We start from the raw sequence: 11,556 nt of genomic DNA, 5'->3' as shown, positions 1-11,556 counted from the left end.
GCGGGGGGGGGGGGGGGGGGGTTGGCTTTTTTTTTTTCTTAGGCAAGTGTCAAAGTGTATCTCCTGTCTTCCCTGAACTCCATAATGGCAGAATACTCTAGTAGCAATCAGGGAGAACTTCCCACACGTCAGTGGGGAAAACATGTGATCAGGGAAAGGGTAGAAGGAACAAGACATCTTTTTCTTGTTTGTATTTGTTCAAAGAACAGAGTCAGGGGGCAAAAGAGCGTAGTTGACCCTTGTTTGTGGAGGAAGGGGTACTGAGACAGGGGAAAGGATGGAATGACCGCAGCTTAGGATGTCTGCTATCCTGTGAGTCAGGAGCATCTGACCGATCATGGGGCCAACTGCCTACTGCTGAGAAAGGCATAGGAAAATAGGGAACAAGCCTATTGGTAGTACTCTTCTTTGGGGCCAGTTTCCACGCTACAAAGGCCTAGGTTAAAGGTGAAACTGATCAAGGACTATAGGCCTTATTCTGTCCACTTCCCAAAAGCTCCAGAGCCAACAGAGTCAAGATTTTTTAAAATATAGTATGATGTTTGTAATTTACATGGGCTTTTTAAATTTTATTTATTTATTTATTTTGGCTGCACTGGGTCTTGGTTGCGGCACGCAGGATCTTTGTTGTGTCCTGTGGGATCTTTAGTTGTGGCATGCAGACTCTTAGTTGCAGCATGCACACGGGATCTAGTTCCCTGACCAGGCATTGAACCCCAGTGCCTGCATTGGGAAGCTAGGAGTCTTACCCTCTGGACCACCAGGGAAGTCCCAGTAATTTATATGTTAATGCAGGAAATCCCTAACCCTCTCCCCTAGGATTTGCACCAGTATTTTTTTTGCAACTGCCCCCACCAAAGAAATCCTTCTGTATTTGTTGTTAATAATCATTTTCTTCATTCTTAGTCAAAGGGCACCTTATGATCATGGAGCTGATGTATAGGAACAGAAACTAGACCTTAGGGAGACCTCATGGTAGAGGAAATTGAGTTCAAGGCATCTTTTTTTTGGCAAGCATGGGAAAAATTCCTTTCTGTGGGCTAAGGAGAAAGAATCAGGGGAAAGGGTTGACTTTTGTGGGTGGTAATTACAAATGAGACTGTGGGAATTAGATGGGCAAAAACAATACAGTGGAGAACTAGGGTCTTGGAGTTGTCCATCTTCCCTGGGCACTGGAGTATGCTTGTTTCACTGCTTTACCCCATCTGCTACCCCTGCCTTATGAGGGGCTAACCTCTGTCAATGTCTTCTGCTCCCCAGAGCTCCTTATCAGTCATGTCCAAGCCAGAATATCTCCCTTTCCCTTCCCTTCCCCTCTGTTCCCCTCCCCTTCCGTTCCCCTCTCCTCCCCTCCCCTAAGGAAAACAGAACAAGTAACTCTTTTCCCCTGGCTACATACACACACCCAGCACTTTCCTCTCCAAGATTTCTGGCCTCTGCTGATAGTCTCAGCTCTGAGGAAGGAGGGGAAGAGGAGTGATGCATCACCCAGCATCCCTGCTTCCATGTTTCTGGGAATTGTTCTGGGACACCCCTTGCCAGCATCTTGTCCACTTTCACCTACAAGCCTTCAAGGCTTCTGGTCACTTCCTAGTCCAAAACCCAGGAGCCCAGGATAGGGGAGAGCCCTGGAGGAAAAAGGTGGGTGTATGAGCAGCCATTCACCTGAATGAGTCTGTGTCAGCCCCCTGGGTCCAGCGCCAAGTCAGAAGGATAGGCAGATGCAAGAGCAGAGATCGGCTGGGGGATGGAAGAGAGAACCAGGCGGATAAATGAAGTCACCTCCAGGCACACAATTCCTATTTCAGACCTTGAGACGTGGGGACTCTTTTGTGAAATACTTCCAGTCAGAGAGGGTAGATGTCTTCCAAGGAACATATGAGGCTACTTTTGACTGTTTAGTTTTAACAAGACAAGTGCTGGTGGTTTTCATCTCTCATCCCAGGAAAACCTGAACAGCTCATTCCACAGGGTCTTCCAATCCCAGGCGCAAGTAGCAGAGGGTGAAAGGGTTTTCTAATCACAGGCTGCTCCGTCCAGGCCAGTGATGAAGACTTCTTTCCTCTTGCAAGCCAAATCACAGCTTCAGAGGATTGGGGCTATAGGAGTACCTTAGGGGAGAGGAGAAAAAACCCTGAGAAGTTTAAAACGGACCTTGGCAGAAATGTTAGTAGAATTTGCTTTGTGGCACTCATAAAAGGCTGGTTGGGGTTGGAGGATGTAGACGGAACTGTGGTCTCTGATTAGACATTCAACAAGAGAGTTAAGAGCCAAATGATGGATAGAAATGCTGAGAGTGGAACCGGGTGCAAGATGGATTCTACAAGCAGGAAGGGCTCAGTTTAGACACAAGGAAGAACTTCCTGGCAGTAAGGGCTCAAACTGGAATCATGGAAACAGGTAGCAGAACACTTTTTTCCAAGTAGTCCTCCAGGGAGAGTATAAATGCATCTTTGCCTAGAGAGCAGTGGATGATTAAGTGGCTTCTCAAGCCCACAGGAGCTGGGTTGGGTTGTCACGGTACCTTGGGAGGAAGAAGGAGGGGTAGGAACTACAGGTGTGTTTTTCACCCTGTCTGAACAAACTCAACAAACTGAACACAGGGGCTGCTGTTCCTATGGTGGTGAAGCTTCTGAGAAGGAGACAGATCAGTCTCTTCATAATAGTATATATTTAAGGAAGGAGCCAGGGGATAATGGGATGGATAAGAAGGCAACAGCATAAACATAGGACAGGGGAGGGCGGAGGCAGCCCTTCGTTCCCTCCAGACATCCCCTGATATTGACCCTGCCTTTACCTCCTCCCTCTGGACAATCAAGGGCCATCTGGGTCTTGCTTACTTCAGGATGATAGGATTAAACTGTTAGCCCTGTAACCATGTCCTTTGAAGGACAAAGTGGGAGTCACAGTGAAGAGAGACCTACTGGGGCTCTGGAAATGGTAGCTTGGCTGAGGGGAGTGGGGACAAGGGGTTTAAATGGAAACCCACCTGAGGAATCAGGACATGGGGGGCTGCCCCCGACTGTCGGGCCTCTGTGGGCCTTGGGTAGGACAGCCTTTCCGTAACCTGTCATCCCTCCCCTCTCAGGCTTCTTCTGGTTCCCAAGACTGGTCAGTAACTAACAATTTGGGAGAAGGGACTAAGTAATTTTATCCTCAGCACCTCACCTCCAACCCTCCCCTAGGTAAAAGATGAGAAAAATGTTCAAGAGGTGTTTGACCTGAGTGACTATGAGAAGTGTGAAGAGCTCCGGAAATCCAAGAGCAGGAGCAAGAAGAATCATAGCAAGTTCACTCTTGCCCACTCCAAACAGCCTGGGAACACGGTACGCTCCGCCTGCCGCCTGGGCCACCAGAACATCGACCAGGTCAGGGGTGTGGGGAGCAGAGGAGAGCACCTGCCCCTTCAGGATCTCTCTCTCTCAGCTCTCTTGGCTCAGAGGCCCTGAATTATTGCTCTCCTGCCAGCTTTTATTATTTAACCTGAGAATATCATGGCCATTTCCTTCCTTCCAGGCAAGCCAGCCTTTAAACTGTCCAGCCACAAAGATCATATCTCTCTCCCTCTCTCTGTCTCTCTCTGTCTAACACACACACACACACACAAATACACAAACACACCCCTCTTGGGAGACAGCCACTTTTCCCTGTACTGTGATAGGCGGTTGAAATTCTGAATCTAATTTCTATTGTCTGAGGAAACCCAGGGAAGCCATTCCTGTCACATTCTATTTCTTCGAACATTTAAAGATCTTTATTTTAGTATCTGTCCTTTCCCAAACCTCCTCTAATTATCTCCAGTGCCGTATTAATATCTGGTACCCATCTAAGCTCCTCATTGGTCATTTCTAAAACAGCCTCCAAGCAATGGCATTTTGCAGGAATAGAGGCTGATTTCCTTAAGTTACGGATGACTCCAGAAGTAGAATCTCTCTCCTTCCAAGAGCTGGGTCTAAGAGAATGAGATTATAATTTCTTACTTCTTCACTGTCAAGGTGAGGCCAAATGTAAAACCCTGACTGAAACAAGAATCTTCTCCTCACAGGCACCCAACTTGATCTTCCTGGCAGTGAGTCCGGAAGAGAAGGAATCATGGATCAACGCCCTCAACTCCGCCATCACTCGCGCCAAGAACCGCATCTTGGATGAGGTCAGGAGGTTTATTGTGGGGAAGGGGACGCTGAGGCAGAGGGAGCAGAATGACTCACTGAAGAGGGAAGAGGATGCTGTGGGCCCCATTTACTAGCTCCCTACCAGCTCTGCTTCTTTATTTCCCTTTTGAAACTCTATTCTCCTTCTAACTTCTAAGTCTTTTCTGCCACCTCCTATTTCCCCACTTTCTGATGCATGGGCCAGCCCTGGGCCAGCTTAAGGAGCCCCTTCATGTCCAATACATCCCTTGCCCTTGGATTTGCCCAGAAACGGTTCATGAGGTGGGATTATTTCCCAGTCCAGGCATGTTCAGGCCTCAGGGGAAGCTGGGTTGGGACAGAGTCTCCAAATAACACCCATGACTCACAGTGCATCTCTTCAGGTCACCGTTGAGGAGGACAGCTATCTCGCACACCCAACTCGAGACAGGGCAAAAATCCAGCACTCCCGCCGCCCCCCAACTCGGGGACACCTAATGGCTGTGGTATGTAAGACTATAAGAAAGTAAAAATTGGGCTTCCCTGGTGGTGCAGTGGTTGAGAGTCCACCTGCCGATGCAGGGGACACGGGTTCATGCCCTGGTCCGGGAGGATCCCACATGCCGCGGAGCGGCTGGGCCCGTGAGCCATGGCCGCTGAGCCTGCGCGTCCGGAGCCTGTGCTCTGCAACAAGAGAGGCCACAGCAGTGAGAGGCCCGTGTACCGCAAAAAAAAAAGAAAGAAAGTAAAAATTGCTGAAGGGCCAACTCCATGTCAGTTCATCTCAGACAGGACTGTATCTCAGACAGCCCACCAGAGGCATTTGTGTACCAAGGTCAAAGGCTAGGGAAGTCCCTCCACCCTGTTCCCTTTCTTGATTCCTCCAAACCAAAAATATTTAGTCAGCACCTACTGTGAATTTGAAAGTCCTGCCCTCAATAAATGTATCATCCTTTGGGGAAAATGAGATATACCCACAAGGGAAGTGAAAAGTAGAAGAGGTGAATACAGTACAAGGCAACACAAGCTACTGTCTGGTGGCTAGCTATCCTGACGGATAACAGCATTATGTATCACAGGCACTTAGAGGAGCAAGGATTTTCTTTCATTTGCCTGAGCGCTAAGTGTCTAGGGAAAGAGGCACTCAGGTATAGTAGAAAGAGCATGGGGGCCTCCCTGGTGGCGCAGTGGTTAAGAATCCGCCAGCCAATGCAGAAGACATGGGTCCGAGCCCTGGTCTGGGAAGATCCCACATGCTGCGGAGCAGCTACGCCCATGCGCCACAACTACTGAGCCTGCGCTCTAGAGCCCGCGAGCTACAACTACTGAGCCGCATGCCACAACTACTGAAGCCTGTGCACCTAGAGCCCATGCTTCCAACAAGAGAAGCCACCACAGTAGAAACCTGTGCACCACAATGAAGAGCAGGCTCCGCTCGCCGCAACTAGAGAAAGCCCGCACACAGCAACAAAGACCCAACACAGCCAAAAACAAAATAAATAAAATAAATTAATTTTTAAAAAAAAGAAAGAAAGAACATGGGCTTTGGAATCAGACAGAACTGGACTGGAACCTAGCTTTGCAGTGTACTCTGAAGCTGCCCGCCTCCAACTGTAAAGTGGGGCAGTAATCATGCCCACTTGAACGGTTGCTGTGAGGAATGATTGAAACAACATATGTATCAATACATATAAGGTGCTGAATACCATTATCACTTTTTTTTTAATTACAGTATTCTGGAAATAGAACAAGTTTTATTTTAAGGCAAGAAGTTCTGAGGTCCAAATAGCAGAGGGGGTTGAGGTGTGTGGCTCAGAGGATACAGATGGAAAAGGACAGTTACCCTGCCATGCCAGGCATCCTGCATGTGTCAAACCCAACTGATGCTTAGAGTCCACAATACAGAGGAAAAAGACACTCTTCAGGAAGCTCGTAGTAAAGTGGAAAATATGGGAAACATGCAGGAGAAATTATTTTTTTAATAAATTGGTATTTTTTTTAAATATTTATTTGCTAACTTACTTTGGCTGTGCTGGGTCTTAGTTACGGCACACAGGGTCTTTAGTTGCGGCATGCTGCCTCTTAGTTGCGGCATGCTGCCTCGTAGTTGCAGCATGCATGCAGGATCTAGTTCCCTGACCAGGGATCGAACCCAGACCCCCTGCATTGGGAGCGCGGAATCTTACCCACTGGACCACCACGGAAGTCCCCCAGGAGAAATTACTTTAAATCACAGAAAAATAAAAGAAAGAAGTTTAAGTCACTATCAAAGGAATAAGAAATAGGAAACAAAGTCAGAGGGCTGTGTCAGGAGTGGGGGCTTCTCATTCAGGGAAGGCACGTTGAGGAGGGAAATGACCACAGCTTGCTTCTCTTTCAGGCAGTCAGTCCTGAAATGCTCACTGACAACAATCTACCCCCTTCATTCCCTCCTTCTCCCTCTGCAGGCTTCAACCTCTACCTCGGATGGCATGCTGACCTTGGACCTGATCCAGGAGGAAGACCCTTCCCCTGAGGAACCAACCTCCTGTGCTGAGAGCTTTCGAGTCGACCTGGACAAGTCTGTGGCCCAGCTGGCAGGCAGCCGGCGGAGAGCAGACTCAGACCGCATCCAGCCCTCCTCGGACCGGGCAAGCGGCCTTCCCCGACTTTGGGAAAAGCCAGACAGAGGGGCCACCTACACCCCCCAGGCACCCAAGAAGTTGAGCCCCGCAGAAAAAGGCCGCTGTGCCTCCCTGGAGGAGATCCTGTCTCAGCGGGACACTGCCGCAGCCCGCACCCTCCAACTGCAGGCCCAGGACCCCCCGACCCCCATCCCACCCCACCCGGGGCAGCTGTCCCGGATCCAGGACCTGGTAGCAAGGAAACTGGAGAAGACTCAGGAGCTGCTGGCAGAGGTTCAGGGACTGGGAGACGGGAAGCGAAAGGCCAAGGACCCCCCTCGGTCTCCTCCCGATTCTGAGTCAGAACAGCTGCTGCTGGAGACAGAGCGGCTGCTGGGAGAGGCGTCATCAAATTGGAGCCAGGCGAAGAGGGTGCTCCAGGAAGTCAGGGAGCTGAGGGACCTGTACAGACAGATGGACCTGCAGACCCCCGACTCCCACCTCAGACAGCCCAGCCAGCATAGCCAGTACCGGAAGAGCCTGATGTAGAGGAAGGTGACAGAGTCTGGAACGTGTGGGGTGGACAGACTCTTATCTCCAGGTGTTGCAGGATACAGCTTTTTTATTTACCTCAGTCAAAAAAGAAAACAAAAACACGATCAAATTCGTTGCTCTTGCTGCTGCCCGACCCTCCTACAGCCCTTATTTCCCAAACTCCTTTCCCCCCATCTATCTCTCTGAGACCTAAATTGCCTCAGATCTGGGGAGGAGGTGACCCCTACAGCAGTATTAAGAAGCTTTCACCTGGATGAAGAGGGAGAGGGTGACGAAGGCACAGTCTGACCGTGTTACACACACCACCCCTCTGAGGTGTGGTGAGGAATACCCTGCTGCCCCCAAAGATGCATCTGGGCTCCTACGTTTAGAGGGGGAGGTGTGGGGCGTCTCTTGTGTCCCATTCCAAGTTTTCAATCTGAGGGTGAAATTTCAGCCACTCAGCCCTAGCTCAAGAGATGTGGGAGCCAGTGCCACCTGTCCACGCACACAGAAGTGAAATTTATCCCAGCCCCGAGGAGGGTTTGTGCGATTAAAACACCCCCAGCCCCGCCGCCGGGCACTGGCTTCTCACGCCTAGCAGCCTCTGATTGCAATCACGCTGCCTGGCTTTCTTGTATGAGGTGTTTCTTCCCTTCCTCTCTCACACCCTTCCCAACACTGATTCAGAGATACAGCCCTGGACAGATGGGATGGATCTGGTCATTTGGCTAGGGTCACCTAGCACAGGGGAACCGGGGACAGTCAACCCCACAGAAGAACCAAACTAAAACGGAAACTGATTTGTGATGCAAGCTGGGTAGTATGAAGGGGAAAGCCAAATATATGCCCAGGTTCCTCTTTCGGCCAAGCTAGGGTTTCCTGTAGCCTCTCCCTCTCCTTCCTCGAACCTTACTTCCAACACTAATCAAGCCCCAGCTTTAGAAAAACATCTTTATGCTCACACCACCACCCTCCTGACCACCTCTGCAGCTGCCAGACTCCCCGACATTCTTGTCTGTGGTAGAGACTACACAGCTCATTTTGATTGCTTCTTCCCTCTGAAGTTTCTAAGATCAGGTTTAATAACAGTGATAGTGTCCAGAGAAGAAGAAGGCAACATATGAATGATTTTTGGAAAGAAGGGGACAGTCCCGTGAATCAAGTAATGAAGGGTTAAAAAAAACACTTTGAAGTACAGTTGACCCTTGAAAAGTGCGAGGGTTAATCCACCTGTAAATTAACAGTCAGCCCTCCATATCCATGGTTCCTCTGCACCTGAGGGCTCAACCAACCGCAGGCTGTGTAGTACTGTAGGGTTTATTGAAAAATATCTGCATGTAAGTGGATCTGCGCAGTTCAAACTTAACGTTGTTCAAGGGTCAACTGTAGACCCCTTGCTTCCTGATCCCCTTCCCTAGGTCCCCTCTCGCCTCCAAGAGCCAAAACCTAGAGTTCACCTAAGGGTGAGAGGGGAGAAGAGGAGAAAATGGGGACAAACTGTGTGTACGTCCTGGCCACGAAGCTGCCCTCGTGTGACATTCAGGAAGGTGGGGTAGGAGGGAAACAAGGAAAATCCTTTGGGCAAAACACAGACCCTCAATTGCCACTCTTCTGCTCTGACATTACTCCATAACCCCGTAAGCAAGATGGGGGAATCTGTCCAAGTTGAACATCTGTAGGGAAGAGAGATTCTCATGCTCTTTCGGTCCCCACCACTCACAGTCATGCCGATTTCCCCTAGATTTATCCTGTAGTTAACTAAATCACATGTATCCTTGAGTGAGGAGAGTACACCAGAGTGCCACCTACATGTCATTCCCAGAGTCTCCTGGGGTAGGAGGGGAGGGAGCCTGGGTCTCCAGACTTCCTATCCTCCAAACAAGTTTTGCTCACCTAAACTCTAAGCATGGTCGGCAGAGCTACCCGTTGTCACAAATACTGAAAGTCTAGGTTAAAATATTTACTTTTATATGTAAGTCTGCATTTTTGTATTAATTTATTTTACCAGCATTTTCCTTTTTCTCTCTTTCTTCTCCTTGTCGCTCCCACATAATGAAGAAAAAGACAAAAGCAAGAATGACATGTATATCCCAACATGCCAATTATCTGTGGCTCCCAGGGGAGCTAGAGGATGGAGGGAGACAGCGGAGAGGAGAAAGGTGAGGGGAAGCAGAAAAGAAAGATCAGGGACCCCGGGAGACTAAGAGTTGGGCACTGGGCTCCTGCAGTCTTAAGGCACCAAAACCAGGCCACAAGGTGGTAAGATGAGGCCAGCTTTGGAATCAGACAGATCTGGGTTCAAATTCTGACTTTTTAGTTATGAGACCCTGGGCAAGGCACAAGCTTTCCAAGTGTCAGTTTTCTCATCTGCAAAGTGGAAGTGTAAAGACAATGTATGGAAAATGCCTGCCAGCTGGTAAGTAGCTGCTGTGGCAGCTTTAGTTTGACTCAGTGGGCTATTAACAGTAGCTCAGGCGGTAGGAGTACGGTTAGAATGAGGCTTAGGGGATGGGGTTACTGTCACTGTGTTCTGGTACACGAGCTGATCCAGTCCATGGACTGTGCCCATAGGCCTTTCTTCAAGGAGAGAGAATACCAGGTACTGGGCTAAAGGCCAGAGATAGGAAGAAGGGGGAAAGCTTGATCTTCTGTCTTCAAGAATTTCAGAGCTTAGCACAAAGCCAGGCTCCCCGCTAGAAAAACAGCTTAGAGCGTACGCCGGTGGTGGGCTGCCAGCGTGATCTCTGTTAAGGAAGCATGAGCACCGGCACTGTGGCTGGAGGATAATGATGCTGGAACTCTAGCTTTTCCCTCCTCCCAGATCTGTCTTCCCTCACTGCATCACTCCAGTTTCTTTACCTGAAATATTTCCCTTACTTCCTCCCAGTCACGTGTTCTGGGGCAAATGGGTGGACTGAGTAGGGGTGCGGGGCAACCTGCTTACTACACAGTTGCCGATAGACGTATTTCAGGATGTGTATTTTTCTTTCTTCTTTCCTCTCTTCCAACATCTTTGCTATATTCTTTTCTTACACAAATGAACTGGAAAAGGGAGAATCTTTTGGGAGGCCCCAGGCAAGGGAGATGAGGAAAGCCAGTACACACAGAGTTGAAATGGGGCGAGGGGTAGAGACAGGTAAAGAACTAAGTGCCATTTCCTATTTCAATGACATTTTCCTCAACTTTTCCTGTTCTTCCCCCATTAACTTGTAGAGGTTTGGGGAACAGAGTGCAGTACAGTCCTGACTGGCCTCCATTAGGAAGAATATCTGAGGTGCTGACCTGGAAAGCTGATGAATTAATTTGCATGCTATTTCCACAGCATAACTGTAGGCTGTTTAGGGTGAAAAGAAAAGGGGAAAAAAAACAAGTTTTTCTAACTCCCGCTCCAGCCTTCACAAACCATGCCGTGCCGACCCTAGGGAAATAGCTTTGCCTCCTTCCTTGCCCTCTCCCAGACCCTCTGCCAACAGTAAGCTCTACCTCATTGCACACAAAAAGCAGCCCCGAAGAATCTCTCCCCTTTCTAAACCTTACAGGCAAGAGGACCCAGCCCCATTCTGCAACTCTCAAAGCTCAGCTACAGCCCCTCCCCTTGACACTCCCTCCCCTTGCTGGGTTCGTTCTTTTTTCTGCTTTCTTCCTACCTCCGAGTCTCCCAACAACAGCAGCCAATCCCCAGGCTGCTCTAGAGCCACACCATATATGGAGAGGTTGAAAAGAAACCCGAGTAAATGTGGGAGCGAACACACCACACACACACACACACACACACACACACACACACACACACACCCACACACACACACACATACACACACACACACTAACACACACACACGCTAACAGTTTTTGAGCGCCTCTCTGCACGTGACCCTGTGTCTATTTGTCTGTGTGTTTGACACAAGTCCCACCATTCCCTGCCCCTGGCTCACCCCACCCAAGAACGAGGAACCTGTTTGCTGTTCCCGGCCTTTATTCATGCCCCCTGAGACCATCAATCCAACCAGTTGCCTCTGACCTAGATTCTCTGCACTAATTACAATCCTAACGAGATCTAACAAACATACAACTTAGCACAGCTGAGACCCTCGAGGTCAATTAGTACAGCCCAGCTCAGCTCAGGAAATGGGAGATGGAGCCAGAAACTCTTGTACTTGCCTCACCCCGGCTCAGGCCCCAACCCCAGCCTGGGCTTGAAAGCAGGCTTGAGGAGAATGCAAAAATTAGCAAAACCAGCTTAAAAATAAGATCTTGGAGAGTTAACGAGCATGGAGAGAACTGCG

General features: G+C 49.3%; 1 protein-coding gene across 1 annotated transcript in view; it reads left to right on the top strand.

Moving 5' to 3' along the window:
- Positions 1–7,394, top strand: part of PLEKHO1 (pleckstrin homology domain containing O1) — a 10,156-nt gene extending 2,762 nt beyond the window's left edge. The window contains exons 4-7 of the mRNA XM_024765826.1: positions 3,186–3,326; positions 4,046–4,150; positions 4,535–4,636; positions 6,578–7,394. Of these exons, the coding sequence (XP_024621594.1) occupies positions 3,186–3,326; positions 4,046–4,150; positions 4,535–4,636; positions 6,578–7,282 (1,053 nt within the window). The 3' untranslated portion in view covers positions 7,283–7,394. The remainder of the gene's footprint in view (positions 1–3,185; positions 3,327–4,045; positions 4,151–4,534; positions 4,637–6,577) is intronic.
- The last annotated feature ends 4,162 nt before the right edge of the window (positions 7,395–11,556 follow it).

The sequence above is a fragment of the Neophocaena asiaeorientalis genome, unplaced genomic scaffold (genome assembly GCF_003031525.2).
Source record: "Neophocaena asiaeorientalis asiaeorientalis breed wild unplaced genomic scaffold, Neophocaena_asiaeorientalis_V1.1 scaffold474, whole genome shotgun sequence".
In the NCBI taxonomy this organism is placed as follows: Eukaryota; Metazoa; Chordata; class Mammalia; order Artiodactyla; family Phocoenidae; genus Neophocaena; species Neophocaena asiaeorientalis.
The sequence above is the reverse complement of the archived record's forward strand: the minus strand, read 5'-3'. Positions and strand labels throughout refer to the sequence as shown.